The sequence below is a fragment of the Musca domestica genome, unplaced genomic scaffold (genome assembly GCF_030504385.1).
Source record: "Musca domestica strain aabys unplaced genomic scaffold, Musca_domestica.polishedcontigs.V.1.1 62, whole genome shotgun sequence".
Classification (NCBI taxonomy): Eukaryota; Metazoa; Arthropoda; class Insecta; order Diptera; family Muscidae; genus Musca; species Musca domestica.
The window spans coordinates 1255914-1276028 of record NW_026712369.1 but is presented as its reverse complement, the minus strand read 5'-3'; the positions used below and the strand labels follow the sequence as shown (position 1 = coordinate 1276028).

General features: G+C 39.5%; 1 protein-coding gene across 2 annotated transcripts in view; it reads left to right on the top strand.

Annotated features, from left to right (window-relative positions):
• The window catches only part of LOC101894351 (mucin-2), a 105338-nt gene extending 91187 nt beyond the window's left edge, over positions 1-14151 (top strand). Inside the window, exons 4-10 of one of the 2 annotated variants that reach the window (XM_059129528.1) lie at positions 1552-1590; positions 7784-8794; positions 8864-9233; positions 12622-13073; positions 13140-13303; positions 13374-13559; positions 13623-14151. In XM_059129528.1, the coding sequence (XP_058985511.1) occupies positions 1552-1590; positions 7784-8794; positions 8864-9233; positions 12622-13073; positions 13140-13303; positions 13374-13559; positions 13623-13785 (2385 nt within the window). In that variant the 3' untranslated portion in view covers positions 13786-14151. The remainder of the gene's footprint in view (positions 1-1551; positions 1591-7783; positions 8795-8863; positions 9234-12621; positions 13074-13139; positions 13304-13373; positions 13560-13622) is intronic. The other variant, XM_059129529.1, reaches the window with a different exon arrangement.
• The last annotated feature ends 5964 nt before the right edge of the window (positions 14152-20115 follow it).

Here is a 20115-nt window from a genome sequence, read left to right as displayed (position 1 = left end):
TTGTATTGCCCATTTGGTGAAATCGGATAAAGATATATATGGGAGCTATATCCAAATCTGAACCGATCTCGATAAAATTTGGCAAAGATATTTCTGAGCTGTATTTGATATATTTCCCTGAATATCTTTGTTACGGAGTGCATATTACGGTTGTGGGTAACAAATATAACAAATCGGATGAATAATATATATGGGAGCTATAGCTATATCTGAACCGATCTTCACCAAATTTGACGTGCTAGCTTCTGGACTCAATTTGGTCGTAAGTGCCAAATTCCATCCCATTTGGACAAGTATTAGACGTTTGGTGCACAATAAAAGGTAGATCGGATCGGTTATATATGGGAGCTATATCCAAATCTGAACCGATCTCGATAAAATTTAGCAAATGTATTTCTGAGCTGTATTTGATATATTTCCCCAAATATTGTTGTTGCATAGGGCATATTACGGCGGCGGTGGACAAAAAAAAAACAAATCGGGTGAACAATATATATGGGAGCTATAGCTATATCTGAACCGATCAAATTTGGCATACTTATTTTCAGGCCTAATTTGGGTGTATATGCTAAATTCCATACAATTCTGGTTGATATTACACGTTTGGTGCACAATAAAAGGCAAATCGGACGAAGAAATATATGGGAGCTATATCTAAATTTTGACCGATTATCTCCAATTTGAATAGGGTTCGTCCTTGGGTCAAACAAAAGATCTTTGCAAAATTTCATCTGGACGGACGGACGGACGGACATGCATAAATCGACTCAGAATGTGATTCTATGCAGATCATCAAAAGGAACTATGGGTCTATCTCGTTTCCTTCTGTCTGTTACAAACAAATGCACAAAGACATAATACCCTGACCACCTTGTGGTGTAGGGTATAAAAATAAAAATATAAAAAAAAAGTTCTCGGCACTGGACAGTCTTAAAAAAATTTATAAATAAAATCAGGGGTGATAAATAGCCCTTTAAAAAATATTATTGGAAAATCCAAAAATCATTTTAACAAATCTATTCTAATTGTCAAGCAATGACAGTTTTTTTTAAATTCTGAAAAAAATTTGAAATCTACTCTGATTGTCAAGCAATGAAAAATTATTATTTTTTTAAATTTTTGAAATCTTTACACAATATTTAAAAAATCCAAAATATACGCGTACACATATATATTTTTTTACTCCTAATATATTAAAAATATATACCCATTCCTCCCATCCGATGCACCCTTGCCCTCTCTGGCCAATATTGTGCACGTGAGCTACCGTCTACTTCCATTATTATTATTTTTTTTTTTTTGTCATTATTCAAATAACAATGTTATTTATTTCATTGTTTTAAATATTGTTTTGTTGGTTTCTTCATCGCCATCACATCGCTAATAAATACGCTAATTAATTTTCTATATCAATACTTGGGCGGGAATGGTGAAAATTATCTAATCTTTGTGTAACTATAATCTACAACTTTTTTCCTCTTTTCTTCTCTCCTCCTACAATTTTCCCCCTCTCTTTCTCTTTTCTATCTTTTTTAAATGCCATCCTAACAGGAACAAATAGATTCTAAACAATTTAGTGGAGAAATTAAGGTAAACCCCTATTGGATGGTAATGCAACCAAACGCCGTTTGGATGTAAATTGAAAATATTCCAGAAAAAGAAAAACACACACACACGCACGATAATAAATTGCAATTCTGAATAAACAAAAAAAAAATGAGAACTATGCAGATCATTTAAGTAAATATGTATTTTTTGTTGTGAACGTCAATAGATCATATCCAGAAGGGAATGAAGAGGAGAAAATGTGGTGCATTTTTTGATCTTGAAATACGGATATTTTTTTGGTCAGATTTGTAAAATCGACCCTTTTTTCGGTTGCGCAAGATTTTCTAATGGATGAATAATTTTTAAGATAATACATATTTTTTTAGCCCGCGAATTGAAAGTTAATAAAAAATTCTTCTTCCAAACGTCTAATCGCTAAAAATGTTAAGAAAATACCATCGAAATAGACAAATATTTTTTTTTAATCCGCGAGAGAATAGTCCTCCAAAAAAAATATTTATATCGAAAATCTAGGAGCAAATCCAGTTTCTGGCAAAATAATTCCTAAAAAAGTTGTCGTTTTTGGCCTCTTAAAAATCATTCTCCTGATTTCCTCGAAAACCTCAATTTTTTCTCTCACAAAGCATACGGTCTCTCTCTATCTCTCCCTTCCAGCCGATACCTTTAAGTTTTCGGTATTCCGTTACATCTGTTCCTTTATGAAAAAATCTCTCATCTTCTCTTGCAACAACAGGTTTTCCTGTTACTCGAGCCGAACAGGCGTCCAATGGTTCGCAGAAAATTTGTTTATTTTGAGATAAAAAGAAAGACAATTGTTTTATAATATGGAAATTAACTTATAATGTATATAAAATCTACCTTTTGGTCCAAGAGGAAATTAGTATAACGGTAACTTTTGGTCCTGACAAAAAATCCCTCAAATACTATCGTTTTGGTCTTCTAAAAACCATTCTCCTGATTTCCTCAACAATATTCATTGTCTTCTCCCACAAAGCATACTCCCTCTCGCTCTCTCTCCCCCTCTCTTACAACCAATAACTTTTATTTTCGGTGTAGAACTGTTGATTTTGGCCTCTATAAAAAAATCTCTCATCTTCTCTTGTAACGACAGGTTTTTCCCGTTAGGCTAAAGCTCGATCGCTTGAGACGGAACGAGAAAGTTAATTGTTTTCGTTTGATAGTAGGTTTTATTTCTTGCTAATCTTCACCTTGCTAATCTTCGGTCGGAAGCGAGACCTGGATAAGTACTCAAGTGTGATACTGGGACAAGGTAGCATGTGGTCTTCTTCAGAATATTTATGCAAGAGTACCGGATAGATTTTATCCGAGAGAGAAATTTCTCAAGCAGGGCAAATAGGTCAGTGCAAGGCTACGTCTACAAGAGGTAAAATTCGCATTCATACCTTAACAAGTGCTTACGCAAAATATACAAGGATAAGTGAAACTACGGTAACAAGAGACTTTAATAAGTACTCCAGCCAGATCTAAAAGGATATTTGACGTTACGTCTGCGAGAGACCTTATTAAGGATCTACATGGATCCTAAGAATGATAGAGGCATTCAAGGATTCAGGACTTAGAGGCCTGAACAAGTTTAACTTACCCTATTAGTCTTCGGTCTGGCATTAGCAATTGTCCTTCGACTCGACACCTGGATAAGTACTCGGGACACGGGATAGGAAAGCAGGGAGTTGGTTCTCAGAATTCATGATTTTTCATGCAAGACTACGAGATGGATTTTATGCGAGAGATCTGAATAAGTACTCAAGCAGGGCTACGTCTACAAGAGATCCAATTCGTATTAGTACCTTAATAAGTACCCACCTAAGATACACAAGACACCTTGAAGTATAAACATGAGACCTTAAGAAATACCCAAGCCAGATTTACAAGGATATACGAGGATACGTCTTCGAGCGACCTTAATCAGTATTCAAGTGGGATCTACAGACATATGCCAGGATTCTAAGGATGGCACAGGGATTTAGGATTTGGACAAGTACTCTTCGGAAAGATATTCAAGTTAATTTCACTTATCGCAGGTCGATGTCAATCACTGATCACCAATTATATTTTTATGAATTCCTTGAACAATAGGTCAATACCTTACGGCTAATATAAGTTCCGTATATCTATACTTAGCGTATGACTTATTTTACTAAGTTTTTCTTAAGGAAGATCTTGAAGAATATGCAAGAATTCTAAGAATGCTACAGGGATTCCACGATTTAGAACTTAGACGCCTGGACAAGTACTCTTAAATATGTTATCAAGGTATGCAAGGATTCTAAGAAGACAACAGGAATTCAGGGCTTCGAGACCTGGACAAGTTTAATTTATTCTACAAGTCTCCAATCCGAAATAAGCAATGGTCCTTCGACTCGAAACCTGGATAAGAACTCGAGTCACGGGACAGGGAAGCAAGGGATCGGTCATCAGCGTGAGACCTTGATAAGTACTCAAATAGGACCTATGGTGAGAGTACAAGCCTACATCTACAGAAGGTCCAATTCGTATTTCTACCTTAATAAGTTGCTCCCTAAGATACGCAAGAATAAGCGAAACTTCGGTTGCGAGAGATTTTAATAAGTCCTCAACCAAGGTCTGCATGGATTCAGGACATAGAGACCTGAACAAATTCAACTTATCCTACAAGTTTCCGGTCTGGTATTAGAAATTTTCGTTCGACTCGACACCTGGATAAGTCCTCAGGATTCGTGTTTTTTGTGCTAGACTACGGGATGGATTTTATGCGAGGGACTTTGGTAAATACCCAAGCAGGATATATGGGGGAGTGTAAGGCTACAACTACAAGAGATCCAATTCATATTACAAGATTACATGGTCAAGCGAAACTACGGTTGCAAGAGACCTTAATAAGTACTCAATTGAGTTTTTCAATTGCAGCAGGAGATTTTCAAAAGTACTCAAGCCAGATCTACTAGGGTATATGAGGTTACGTCTGCGAGAGACTTTAAGAAGTACTCAGGCAGGATCTACAAGAAATGGTTCTCAATGATTCAGGACCTAGAGACCTGAACAAATTCAACTTATCCTACTAGTTTTCGGTCCGAAATTAGCACTGGTTCTTAAATTCGAGACTTGAATAAGTAATCGAGATACGGGACAGAAAAGCAGGGAGTTGGTTCTCAGGTTTCGTGATTTTTCATGCAAGACTACCAGATGGATTTTATACGAGAGACCTTGATCAGTACTAAAGCAGAACACATTGGCGAAGTGCAAGGCTTCGTCTATATGAGATCCAATTCGTATTACTACCTTAACAAGTACTCACTCAAGATATACAATTATAAGCGAAGCTACAGTTGCAAGAGACCTTAATAGGTACTCGAGAAATATCTTCAATTGTAGTAAGAGACCTTAATAAGTACTTACTCAAGATATACACAGATAGGCAAAACTACGGTTGCAAGAGATCGTAATAAGTACTTAACCAGGTTCTACAAGGGTTCTAAGGATGATACAGAGATACACAGCTTAAAGACTTGGACAAGTTTAACTTATCTTACTAATCTTCGGTCCGGAATTAGCAAAGGTTCTTTGACTCGAGAAATGGATAAGTACTCGGGACATGAAAGCAGGGGGTTGATCCTCAGGTTTAGTGATTTTTCATGCAATACTACCAGATGGATTTTATGCGAGACACCTTGATAAATACTCAAGCAAGACATATTGGGAGGCGTGCAAGGCAAAGAGATTCAATTCGTATTAATACCCTATTAAGTACTCCCTCAAGGAAAACCAGGGTATGCGAAGCTACGGCGGCAAGAGACCTCAGAAAGTACTCAGTCAATATCTACAAGGATAGCGAGAGTAATAGAGAGAGAGGAGAAGAGGAGAGTGAGAGTAATAAGGACTCAATCAAGATCTACAAGGAGTCTACGTCTGCGAGAGATCTTAACATGTGTGCAAGCGGAATCTACATGCATATGCAAAGTTTCTAAGGATGGTACAGAGATTTAGGACTTGGACAAGTACTCTTGGGATATTTAGGTTAATTTAACTTACCGCCAATCGATGTTCACTGTTCGCCTGTCTTTCTCTGGCTGTCCCGATTCTCAGACAATTCAATTCAACTTTATTTTCATCAATTCCTTAAGCATTATTTCAATACCTTACGGCTGACATTAGTTCCTTATATTTGTACTTAGCATAAGACCTATTTTTTAACTTTATCTCAAGCAAAATCTACGAGAATGCTATATTGATTCAAGGATTCAGAACTTAGAGATTTGGGCATATACTGTTTGGAAGGATATCCAGGTTAGTTTACTTCTTTAGATATATGTTTCTCAAGCTGGATCTACATGGATATGCAAGGATTCTGAGAATGCTAGAGGGATTCAGAACTTAGACAGTTGGACAAGTACTCTTCGGAAGAATATTCAGGTTAATTTCACTGACTGGATAGCCAATTATATTTCCGTCAATTCCTCAAACAATATTTCAATACCTTACGGCGAACATAAGTTTCTTATATCTATACTTAGCGTAAGACTTATTTTTCTAAGTTTATCTCAGCAAGATATACAAGATTTCTGAGGATGTTATAGGGTTCAGAACTTAGAGATTTGGGCATATACTCTTTGGAAGGATATCTAGGTTAATTTACTACTTTCGATAGATGTTTTTCAAGCAGGATCTATAGGGATATGCAAGGATTCTGAGAATGCTAGAGGGGTTCCGAACTTATAGATCTGGACAAGTACTCTTATGAAGGATATTCAGGTTAATTTACTACTTTACTTAAGTCAATCGATGTTTACTGTTCGCCTGTCTATCACTGACTGGATAGGCAATTATATTTTCATCAATTCCTTAAACAATATTTCAATACATTGCAGCTAACATTAGTTGCTTATATCCATACTTAGCATAAGACTTATCTTTCTAAGTTTATCTCAAGAAGGATCTGCAGGGATATCAAGTCTTCAGAGAATGGTACGGGGATTAAATAACTCAGGACTTAGAGACTTGGACAAGTACTCTAGGAAGGGTATTCAGGTTAATTTTATTTAAATCATTTGCCGTAGATCGATGTTCGGTCTTCGCCTGTGTATCACTGACTGGATAACCAATTATATTTTCATCAATTCCTTAAACAATATTTCCATACCTTACGGATAACATAAGTTCCTGATATATGTACTTAGCATAAGACTTATTTTTCTAAGTTTATCTCAGCAAGATCTACAAGATTTCTGAGGATGTTATAGTGATGCGAGGGTTCAGAACTTAGAGATTTGGGCATATACACTTTGGATAGATATCTAGGTTACTTTACTACTTTAGATAGATTTTTCTCAAGCAGGATCTACAGAGGTATGCAAGAATTCTGAGAATGCTAGAGGTATTCAGAACTTGGAGACCTACTTCAGGTTAATTTACTACTTTACTTAAATGAATCGAACATTTAGTTCCATATATCTATACTTAGCATAAGACTTAGTTTTCTAAGTTTATATCAAGCAGGATCTACAAGGATCCTCAGGATGATACAGGGATTCAAGGATTCAGGACTTATAGACATGGAAAAGTACTCTAGGATGGATATTCGGTTAATTTTACTTTAGTCAGTTACCGTCGATTGATGTTCACTGTTCGCCTGCCTTTCACTGACTGTCCTAATTCTCAGGCAATTCAATTCAATTATATTTTCATCAATTCCTTAAACAATATTTCAATACCTTATGGCCAACAATAGTTCCTTATATCTATACTTAGCATAAGACTTATTTTTCTAAGTTTATCTCAGCAGGATCTACAAGGATTCTAAGGATGATACAGGGATTCAAAGATTCAGGACTTATAGACCTGGAAAAGTACTCCAGGATGGATATTCGGTTAATTTTGCTTTAGTCACTTGCCGTCGATCGATGTTCACTGTTCGCCTGTCGTTCACTGACTGTCCAACTTTTGGCAATTCAATTCGTCAATTCCTTAAACAATATTTCAATACCTTACGGCTGACATTAGTTCCTCGTATCTATACGTAGTATAAGACTTATTTTTCTAAGTTTATCTATATAATACTTAATTTCCGTTCTGCTATATAAAATGTTCTCTCTATGAAAATTCTCTCTTTCTCTCTCCCAACTTATATATTTCAGAAACTTTTTATATTTTCCAAATTATTTAAGCCTCCTTTACCACAAAGTAACTCATTTTTTGTTTATTTTTCTCCCCTCTTCAGAGCGTTCTGCAACAGACCACAAATCCCATACCATTGGCCCATGATGAGCTACTCCAGCCGCCCTCGCCCACGGTGCATCGTTCCTTTATTGTCCCACAGCCCATACAGTGCAGCGACATTAGCAGTACCCATGAACGCTTGTGTGAGAAATGCAGAAAACTATTGGATCCACGGATCCCTGTCATACCCGAAATAGCTCCACAAACTCCAGCGACAGCGTCGACAGATACCAAAGTCTCTTCGGACAGCAATGGCAGTTCCGTTGACTCTTCCATTTCGGAACAATATCAATCGTGTCAATCGCGCTCAGCTTCCACTGGTACAACTTCTGAAACCTGGACACCGGCTGAACGTAATCCAGAGGAATCCAAAGATTCCCCGAAGGCAGAAAATCCCGAAACAAACGGCGGTGCTGCAGGTGGTGCCGTAAAAAATAAAATCTTAGCTTTAGCTTCTAGCCAGCCGGTGCTCAAGAAACAGGGTGTATCGGGTGAAAGTTGTGAGACTTCAATGCAGCAGAATATCAATGTACCCATACCGAAGTATGACAAGGATTTTGCCAGTAAACAGCTAATCAAGGATGCCATCATGGACAATGATTTCCTCAAAAACATTGACGCCTCGCAGGTACGAGAGCTTGTTGATTCGATGTATTCCGTAAGCATTCCAAAGGGTAAATTTGTGATACGTGAAGGAGAGGTGGGTGCGCATCTCTATGTTTCGGCAGAGGGTGAATTTGAGGTGGAAAAGAATGGCAAAGTGTTGGGCGTTATGGGTCCCGGCAAGGCTTTCGGAGAACTGGCCATACTCTATAACTGCACGCGCACAGCTTCGGTGCGGGTGCTATCCGATGCCAGAGTTTGGGTTTTGGATCGTCGTATTTTCCAACAGATCATGATGCGTACCGGCATGCAACGCATTGAGAACAGTGTTAATTTCCTGAAGTCCGTTCCCCTGCTCAAGAATCTCAGCGAGGAGATTCTAGCCAAAATTGCCGATGTCTTGGAGGTGGTAAGTTTTATTTGCGTTCCCAGAAAAAATCCCTTGAAATCAATGCTTAATTTTCCATCTCCCTCCCAGGAATTTTATCCCGCAGGGACCTACATCATACGCCAGGGAGCCAGCGGCGATACCTTCTTCCTCATCTCCCAAGGCTCAGTGAAGGTGACACAGAAACTTACTCCTGCCGGTGAGGAGAAGGAGATACGCACCCTGGAGCGTGGTGATTATTTTGGCGAGCAAGCTTTGATCAACGAAGACAAGCGCACGGCCAACATCATTGCCATGGCTCCGGGTGTTGAATGCCTGACTCTGGATAGAGATTCATTTACCCATTTAATTGGTGACCTCTGCGAACTGAAGGAGAAAAACTATGGCGATGAAAATCGTGTCTTGGCCATGAAACATGCCGAGAAAACGAAGGAGATATTTGGCGCTAATGTTCAGCAAGGTAAGTTGGAAAGGGGATATGCTGGGGAGTATGTAGGGGTGAATATGGTGGCCAAGGAGTCTGTATGGTCCAGCTGACCCGGATCAAAGGCACCCACTGCGAACGAAACTGGATAGGCTGAGATACTGTACGACACGTTGCTTGGTTACAGAATCAGTATGGGCAAGTTAGCTGACTACAGAGTTCGTGTGGACAAACCGTCGGGACACTGAGTCGACGTCGGTAAACTGACAGGCCATTTATTTAGTGGAGACATGATGGCTGTCTGATGAATCTGTAGGGACAAGATGTCATTCCGTTGAGTCTGTACGGAAAATTTACTCTGAAAAAAATATGGTCGACCGCTGAATCTGTTCCGACAAACTACCGCTGAGTATGTGGCGATAAGCTGACCGGCTCCTAAGCCTGTTTTGGAGAGCTGGACGGCCACTGAGTCTCTATCGGCGAAATGGCAGGTTACATAGTCTTCACAGACAAGTTTGATTGCCTAATTCTTTGCAGAGAGTTGACAGGCCTAACTCTCTGTGCTGAAGTGGTGGCTGCCCTCTGTACCGAAAAGTTGACTGGCCAAGCTCTTTCTGCAGATGAGCTGGGTGGCCAGATATTCTGTACTGACGATATAGCTGGCCTGACTTTCTGTACCAAAGAGTTACCTGGTCAAACTCTCTGTTCCGAAGAACTGACTGGCCTAACTTTATGTACTGAAGAGCTGGCTGGCTAAGCTCTTTCTACAGATATGTGACCGAATTAATTCTCCGTACCGAGGAGTTGGCTGGCCTAACTACCTGTACCGAAGAGCTTGCTGGTCTACCTTTCTGTATTCTGGCTGTCGTAACTTTTTTTTACAGATGAACTGGGTGCCCAGATTTTCTGTACTGCAGTGATAGAAGGCCTTTCTTTCTGCGTCGATGAGCTGTCTGGCCTGGCGCACTGTACCGAAGATCTGGGGGCGCCTATCTCACTGTACTGAAAATCTGTCAAGCCTGACTGGCTCCGTACTGAAGAGCTGACCGGAATAACTCTACCAACTGAATCGGAATAACTCTACCAACTGAAGAGCTACCAAGCTCTTTCTACAGATATGCTGGCTGGATATTCTCTCTGTACCGAAGGGTTGGTTGGCCTAACTCTCTGTATCGAAGATCTGACTGGCCTTACTATTTGTACATATGAGCTGGGAGGCCAGATTTTCTATATTGACGAGATAGCTAACCTAGCTTTCTGAACCTAACCCAATGCATCGAAGATCTGGCTGGCCTGTCTCAATATACTAAGGATCTGTCATGCCTAACTCTCTGTACAAAAGAGCTGGCAGGCCTAGCTTTCCGTATCGAAGAGCTGGCTGGTCTATCTTTCTGAAAGGAAGATCTAGCAGGACTAACTCTCCGTACCGAAGATCTGGCTGGCCTAATTCTTTGTACAGATGAGCTTGGAGTCCAAATTTTCAGTACTAATGAGAAAGCTAACCTTGCTTTCTGAACCTATGAACTGACTGGACTTACTCAATGCATCGAAGATCTGGCTGACCTGTCTCAATATATTGAGGATCTGTGATGCCTAACTCTCTGTACTGAAGAGCTGGCAGGCCTAGCTTTCCGTATCGAAGAGCTGGCTGGTCTATCTTTCTGAAAGGAAGATCTAGCAGGACTAACTCTCCGTACCGAAGATCTGGCTGGCCTAATTCTTTGTACAGATGAGCTTGGAGTCCAAATTTTCAGTACTAATGAGAAAGCTAACCTTGCTTTCTGAACCTATGAACTGACTGGACTTACTCAATGCATCGAAGATCTGGCTGACCTGTCTCAATATATTGAGGATCTGTGATGCCTAACTCTCTGTACTGAAGAGCTGGCAGGCCTAGCTTTCCGTATCGAAGAGCTGGCCGGTTTAACTTTCTGAACAGAAAAGCTGGCAGGACTAACTCTCCGTAGCGAAGATCTGGCTGGCCTAACTCTATGTACAGATAAGCTAGGAGGCCAGATTTTCTATACTGACGAGATAACTAACCTTGCTTGCTGAACCTATGAACTGACTGGCCTGACTCAATGCATCGAAGATCTGGCTGGCCTATCACAATGTTCTGAGGATCTGTCACGCCCTACTCTCTGTACTGAAGAGCTGGCTGGCCAAGCTCTTTCTAAAAATAATCTGGCTGGACTAACTCTCGGGCCGGTAGTGCTAGCTGGCCTAACTCTTTGTACAGATGAGCTAGGGGGCCAGATTTTCTGTACTGACAAGATAGCTGGCTTGACTTTCTGAACCGTTGAGCTGACTGGCCTGTCTCAATATACTAAAGATCTGTCATGCCCAACTCTCTCTACTGAAGAGCTGGCTGGCCAAGCTCTTTCTACAAATAATCAGGCTGAACTAACTCACTGGGCGGTAGTGCTGGATGGCCTAACTCTATGTACTGATGAGCTAGGAAGCCAGATCTTCTGCACTGACAAGATAGCTGGTTTGACTTTCTGAACCGGTGAGCTGACAGTCCTGACTCAATGTACCGAAGATCTATCTGGCATAACTCTACATACTGAAGACTTAGCTGACCAATCTCTTTCTACAGATATGCTGGCTGGATTAATTCTCTGTACCGTAAAGTTGACTACCCTAATTCTTTGTAATGGAGATCTGGCGGCCATGGCTCAATGTACCGAAGATCTACCTGGCATAACTCTACATACTGAAGAGTTAGCTGGTTAATCTCTTTGTACAGATATGCTGGCTGGATTAACTCTGTGTACCGACAAGTTGGCGGGCCTAACTCACTGTACCGAAGAGGCTAGCCCAACTCTCTGCACTGAAGAGTTGGCAAGACTAACTTCTTGTACCACATATCTTGCTGGTCTAATGCACGGTACCGAAGATCTATCTGATCGACATATAAGCTGACCTACCTTAATCTGTTTTCTGAAGAGTTGGCTGGTCTGTCTCTCTATACCGAAGGGCTGGCTAACCAGGCTCTCTAAACTGACAATTTGGCTGGTCAGGAACATCGTACGACAAACTGGCTTGCTAGGCTCTAAGCACCGATGAGCTAGAGAGCCAAGCTCTTTGCACCAATAAACTTGTTGGCCTAATCCTCTGTACTGATGAGCTGGCGGAACTAACTCTTTACACCGAAGAGCGGCCTGGCCTAACTCTCTGCATCGATGAGATTGTTGGCCTGGCTCTCTGTGCTGATAACTTGGCGAGCCTGGCTTTCTGGAGCGTTAAGTTGGCTGACGTAGCTTTCTGTGCCGAAAATATGGCAGGTCACATTATCTGTACCGTTGAGCTAGCGGGTCCGAGAGTGTATGCAGACTAGCTGAATTTGACTATGAATTACTACCGCTCCCCTCATAGCTTAAATGTAGGTTACATCTAAATTTTTCCAATTCTCTATTTTCAGAATTCCCCGATCTGCAGCTGACCGATTTGGAGGTCATTGCCACCTTGGGTATTGGTGGTTTTGGGCGAGTGGAACTGGTCAAGGCCTATCACCAAGACCGTGTGGACACATTTGCCCTCAAGTGTCTCAAGAAACGGCACATTGTCGATACCAAACAGGAAGAGCATGTCTTCTCTGAGCGAACGATTATGCTGACCTGCAACTCACCATTTATATGCCGTCTCTATCGGACATTCCGTGATGAAAAATACGTGTATATGCTGCTCGAGGCCTGTATGGGTGGTGAAATTTGGACAATGCTAAGGGATCGCGGTTGTTTCGATGAAAACGCTGCCCAGTTTATAATCGGCTGCGTGCTGCAGGCATTTGAGTATTTGCATTCGAAGGGTATTATCTATAGGGATTTGAAGCCGGAGAATTTGATGTTGGACGAGAGGGGGTATGTGAAGTTGGTAAGTGGGGAAGGGAAGGGTTTACTTGGGTGGAAGTTTGGGGTAAATGTTATGGGATTTTTTCAGGTGGACTTTGGCTTTGCCAAATACATTGGCAATAGCTGTAAAACCTGGACATTTTGTGGTACCCCGGAATATGTGGCCCCTGAAATTATATTGAATAAGGGTCATGATCGGGCTGTGGATTATTGGGCCTTGGGTATTTTGATTCATGAGCTGTTGAATGGAACGTAAGTCAGGATTGCCAAGCCCTGTTAGAAATCGGAAATAATTTGTATTTTTTTTTTTTTTTGTTCTTAGACCACCCTTTGCCGCCAATGATCCCATGAAGACCTATAACATCATCCTCAAGGGCATTGATATGATTGACTTTCCCAAGCGCATGTCCCGCTCAGCGGTGCAGCTAATAAAGAAGTTATGTCGTGATGTCCCTGCCGAACGTTTGGGCTATCAAAAGGGTGGCATACAAGATATCAAAAAACATAAGTATGAAATGAAAGAGGGGCCTCCTAGCCTTGAATTTTTAATTTCCAACTTTTTTTTTTCTAGATGGTTCCTGGGCTTTGATTGGGATGGCTTGCAGGACCAGCTGCTCATACCACCCTTTGTGCGACCCATTGCCCATCCCACAGACACCTGCTACTTTGATAAGTTCCCCTGTGATCCAAATGAGCCACCAGATGAACTATCCGGTTGGGATGCCGATTTTTAAAATAGACCAATTGACCAGTTATCCCACCCCAGTTTGAGGGGGGTCCTAAGTGCCTTTATTGCCTTTTGTTGTGAATGGGAATCAAATATAATTTTTTTAAGGAAATAATTTTAAGTCTTATCCAAGGGGCCAGGGGGAAAATATCAACATGGGTTGGAGCCTTCACTCAAATCCCAAGAGAGGAAGAGAAGAAAAATTTCCCCCTGCTCCTATCGAACATTTTTCGCTTGCTTTAGGTGTTAGTCTTAAGCCATATGGAGAGTAGGAAACATAGTTTAGCTCAAAATAAAATTTTAGTTAATTTTTTTTTAAGGAAATATTTGCTCTTTACATTCTAAGGAAGTGCCTTTGATCCAAAAACAGAAATCGAAAAACTAAAAAAATATTGCTCAATTAAATTTCTTAATTTTTTATAAATTTTTGTTTTTGTAGTAAATTTCATACGCACATAAATGTTTAAAAAATAGTTATTTTTTTATATTTATAGGGTAGTCTAGATCTACAGCTATGTTAATATTCTTCTAAAGAATTAATTAATTAATTAAACAAATTATATTTATCACCAAATCTCTTTACACTAACTACTCTAAGAGCTTAACTCTTTATCAAATTGTTTTTAAGAGAGTCAGAGAGAGAGAGAGAGAGCGCGAGAAATTGGCCTCTCTTTGTCGACTTGTTGTTAAAATGAAAAGCATTGCAAAATAAAAGAAATAGATTTTTTTCCTTGTCATTTAATTTTGGAAGTTTTTTTATGATCGGAAATTTGAGGTAAGGCAATACAGGGTGAGATAAAAACAAGTAAAAAACAGCTAAGTTCGGCCGGGCCGAACTTTGAATACCCTCCACCATTTGCAATGAATATGGAAATTTTCAAAAAATAAAATTATTAAAAAATTCTCTTTTAATTTTAACCAGTAAAAAGCTGTAAGTTCGGATCGGCCGAACTTTTAAGACCCTCAACCATTTGGTACAAATTTGGCAATTTCCAAAAAAAAAAAAAAAAAATAAATAAATAAATAAATAAATAAAAAAATAAAATCTGTAAAAAATTCTTTTGAAATCTTAAAAATACCGAATGCCTATACGACGACGTGGACCTGCATAGACAACTTTTGTCATAAGTTATTACAATATTTAAATGCGAAACTTGAAGAAAAATCTGTTTATGATGTAGATAAAATCATCAAAATACCGAATATAGGGAGGTACTGATATATGGGGGCTATACGAAGGCGTGGACCTGCACAGACAATTTTCTATCTTAGGCTGTAGTATCCATTACGAAACTCAAATACCAAATTTGCATCAATTCCGTTAAATAATGTCGCTTAAATCATCAAAATATCGAATATCGGGAGGTACCGTTATATGGGGGCTATACGAAGGCGTGGACCTGCACAGACAATTTTCTGTCTTAGGCTGTAGCATCCATTACGAACTTCAAATACCAAATTTTAAACAATTCCGATGAATATTGTCGCTTAAATCATTAAAATACCGAATATAGCGAGGTACTGATATATGGGGGCTATACGAAGACGTGGACCTGCACAGATAATTTTCAGTCTTAGGCTGTAGTATCCATTACGAACTTCAAATACCAAATTTGAAACAATTCCGGTAAATAATGTCGCTAAAATCATCAAAATACCGAATACCGGTAGGTACCGTTATATGGGGGCTATACGAATACGTTGACCTACATGGCTCATTTTCTGTGTTGGGATTTAGTATCTATTTTCAACTTCAAATACCAAATTTGAAACAATTCTGGTAAATAATGTCGCTAAAATCATCAAAATACCACAAATCGGGAGGTACCGTTATATGGGGGCTATACGAAGGCGAGGACCTACATGGCCCATTTTCTGTCTTTAGTCGTAGCATCCATTACGAACTTCAAATACCAAATTTGAAACAATTCCGGTAAACAATGTTGCTTAAATCATCAAAATACCGAATATAAGGAGGTACAGATATAGGGGGGCTATACGAGGACGTGGACCTACATGGCTCATTTTCTGTGTTGGGATGTAGTATCTATTTCCAATTTCAAATACCAAATTTGAAAAAATTCCGGTAAATAATGTCGCTTAAATCATCAAAATACCGAATATCGGGAGGTACCGTTATATGGGGACTATACGAAGGCGTGGACCTACATGGCTAATTTTCTGTGTTGGGATGTAGTATCTATTACGAACTTTAAATACCAATTTTGAAACAATTCCGGTAAATAATATCGCTTAAATCATCAAAATATCGAATATCGGGAGGTACCTTTATATGGGGGCTATACGAAGACGTGGACCTACATCGCCCATGTTCTGTTTTTGGTATCCATTGCGAACTTTAAATACCAATTTTGAAACAATTTCGGTAAATAATGTCGCTTAAATCATCAAAATACCGAATATCGGGGGGTACCGTTTAATGGGGGCTATACGAAGACGTGGACCTACATGGCTCATTTTCTGTGTTGGGATGTAGTATCTATTTCGAACTTCAAATACCAAATTTGAAGCAATTCCGGTAAATAATGTCGCTAAAATCATCAAAGTACCGAATATGGGGTGGCACCGTTATATGGGGGCTATACGAAGACGTGGACCTGCAGAGACAATTTTCTGTCTTAGGCTGTAGTATCTATTACGAACTTCAAATATCAAATTTTAAACAACTCCGGTAAATAATGTCGCTTAAATCATTAAAATACCGAATATCCGGGAGGTACCGTTATATGGGGGCTATATGAAGACGTGGACCTATATGGCTCATTTTCTGTGTTGGGATGTAGTATCCATTACGAACTTCAAATACCAAATTTGAAACAATTCCCGTAAATAATGTCCCCAAAATTATACAAATACCGCATATCGGGAGGTACCGTTATATGGGGGCTGTACGAAGGCGTGGACCTACATGGCTCATTTTCTGTGCTGGGATATAGTATCTATTTTGAACTTCAAATACCAAATTTGAAACAACTCCGGTAAATAATGTCTTTAAAATCATCGAAATACCGAATATAGGGAGGTACAGTTATATGGGGTCTATACGAAGGCGTGGACCTACATGGCCCATTTTCTGTTTTTGGCCGTAGTATCTAACGAACTTTAAATGCCAATTATGAAGCTATTCCGGTAAATTATGTCGCTAAAATCATCAAAATACCGAATATCGGGAGGTACCTTTAAATGGGGGCTATATGAAGACGTGGACCTGCACATACAATTTTCTGTCACCGGCTGAAGTATCCATTACGAACTTCAAATACCAAAAATGAAAGAATTCGGGTGACTAATTTCGCTAAAATCATCAAAATACCGAATATCGGAAGGTACCTTTAAATGGTGGCTATACGAAGGCGTGGACGTACATGGCTCATTTTCTACGTTGGGTTGTAGTATCTATTTCGAACTTCAAATACCAAATTTCAAACAATTCCGGTTAATAATGTCGCTGAAATCATCAAAATGCCGAATATCGGGAGGTACCTTTAAATGGGGGCTATACGAAGGCGTGGACCTACATGGCTCATTTTCTGTGTTGGGATGTAGTATCTATTTCCAACTTCAAATACCAAAATTGAAACAATTACGGTAAATAATGTCGCTAAAATCATCAAAATACCGAATATCGGGAGGTACCGGTATATGGGGGCTATACGAAGGCGTTGACCTATATGGCTCATTTTCTGTGTTGGGATGTAGTATCTATTTCGAACTTCAAATACCAAATTTGAAACAATTCCGGTAAATAAATTCGCTAAAATCATCAAAATACCGAATATCGGGAGGTACCGGTATATGGGGGCTATACGAAGGCGTTGACCTATATGGCTCATTTTCTGTGTTGGGATGTAGTATCTATTTCGAACTTCAAATACCAAATTTGAAACAATTCCCGTAAATAATGTCCCCAAAATCATCCAAGTACCGCATATCGGGAGGTACCGTTATATGGGGGCTATACGAAGGCGTGGACCTACATGGGTCATTTCCTGTGCTGGGATGTAGTATCTATTTCGAACTTTAAATACCAAATTTGAAACAACTCCGGTAAATAATGTCGTTAAAATCATCGAAATACCGAATATAGGGAGGTACAGTTATATGGGGTCTATACGAAGACGTGGACCTACATCGCCCATTTTCTGTCTGTGGCCGTAGTATATATTACGTACAACCAATACCAAATTTGAAACAATTCCGGTGAATAATGACGCAAAAATCATCAAAATATCGAATATAGGGAGGTACTGATATATGGGGGCTATACGAAGACGTGGACCTACATGGGTCATTTTCTGTGTTAGGATGTAGTATCTATTACGAACTTTAAATACCAATTTTGAAACAATTCCGGTAAATAATATCGCTTAAATCATCAAAATACCGAATATCGGGAGGTACCGATATATGGGGCTATACGAAGACGTGGACCCACATGGCCCATTTCCTGTCTTAGGGTGTACTATCCATTACGAACTTCAAATAACAAGTTTGAAAGAATTCCGTGTAATAATGTCTCTAAAATCATCAAAATACCCAATATCGGGAGGTACCGTTATATGGGGGCTATACGAAGACATGGACCTGCACAGACAATTTTCTGTCTTAGGCTGTACTATCCCGTTGGAACTTCAAATACCAAATTTGAAATAATTCCGGTAAATAATGTCGCTAAAATCATCAAAATACCTAATATCGGGAGGTACCGGTATATGGGGGCTATATGATGACGTGGACTGCCACAGACAATTTTCTGTCTTAGGCTGTACTATCCCTTTGGAACTTCAAATATCAAATTTGAAACAATTCCGGTGAATAATGTCGCTTAAATCATCAAAATAACGAATATAGGGAGGTACATATACATGGGGGCTATACGAAGACGTGGACCTGCACAGACAAATTTCTGTCTTAGGGTGTAGTATCTATTACGAACTTCAAATACCAAATTTTCAACAACTCCGGTAAATAATGTCGCTAAAATCATCAAAATACCGCATATGGGGAGGTACCTTTAAATGGGGGCTATACGAAGACGTGGACCTGCACTATCAGTTTTCTGCCATAGGCTGTAGTACCCATTACGAACTTCAAATACCAAATTTGAAAAAATTCCGGTGAATAATGACGCCAAAATCATCAAAATACCGAATATCGGGAGGTACCTTTAAATGGGGGCTATGCGAAGACGTGGGCCTGCACAGACAATTTTATGTCTTAGGCTGTACTATCCCTTTGGAACTTTAAATACCAAATTTGAAACAATTCCGGTAAATAATGTTCTCAAAATCATCCAAATACCGCATATCGGGAGGTACCGTTATATGGGAGCTATACGAAGACGGGGACCTACATGGCTCATTTTCTGTGTTGTGATGTAGTATCTATTTCTAACTTCAAATACCAAATTTGAAACAATTCCGGTAAATAATGTAGCTTAAATCATCAAAATTCCGAATATCGGGAGGTACCTTTAAATGGGGGCTATACGAAGACGGGGACCTACATATCCCATTTTTTGTCTTAGGCTGTACTATCCCGTTGGAACTTCAAATACCAAATTTTAAAAAACTCCGGTTAATAATGCCGCTAAAATCATCAAAATACCGAATATCGGGGGTTCCGTTTAATGGGGGCTATACGAAGACGTGGACCTACATGGCTAATTTTCTATATTGGGATGTAGTATCTATTTCGAACTTCAAATACCAAATTTGAAACAATTCCGGTAAATAATGTCGCTAAAATCATCAAAATACCGAATACCGGGAGGTACCGTTATATGGGGGCTATACGAAGACGTTGACCTACATGGCTCATTTTCTGTGTTGGGATTTAGTATCTATTTTCAACTTCAAATATCAAATTTGAAACAATTCCTGTAAATAATGTTCCTTAAATCATCAAAATACCGAATATCTGGAGGTACCTTTAAATGGGGGCTATATGAAGACGTGGACCTACATGGCCTACATTCAATACCAAGAGTCCTGCAGACATAATACACATTTGAGTAAAATTTTATCAACCTACTTCATTTCATTCGGACGCTAGAGTGATTTCCACAGACGGACGGCCATCTCTAAACCGAATGGAATATTGCGATATGTTCAGGTTACGAGCCATTCTTCGCTTATTTACTTTTAAGCGACATTATTCTCCGGAATTGTTTCAAATTTGGTAGTTGAAATGGATATTACAGCCGAAATGGATATTACAGCCTAGGACAGAAAATTGTCCGTGCAGGTTCACGTCTTCGTATAGCCTCCCTGTAACGGTACCTCCCGATTTTCGGTATTTTGATGAAATAAATATT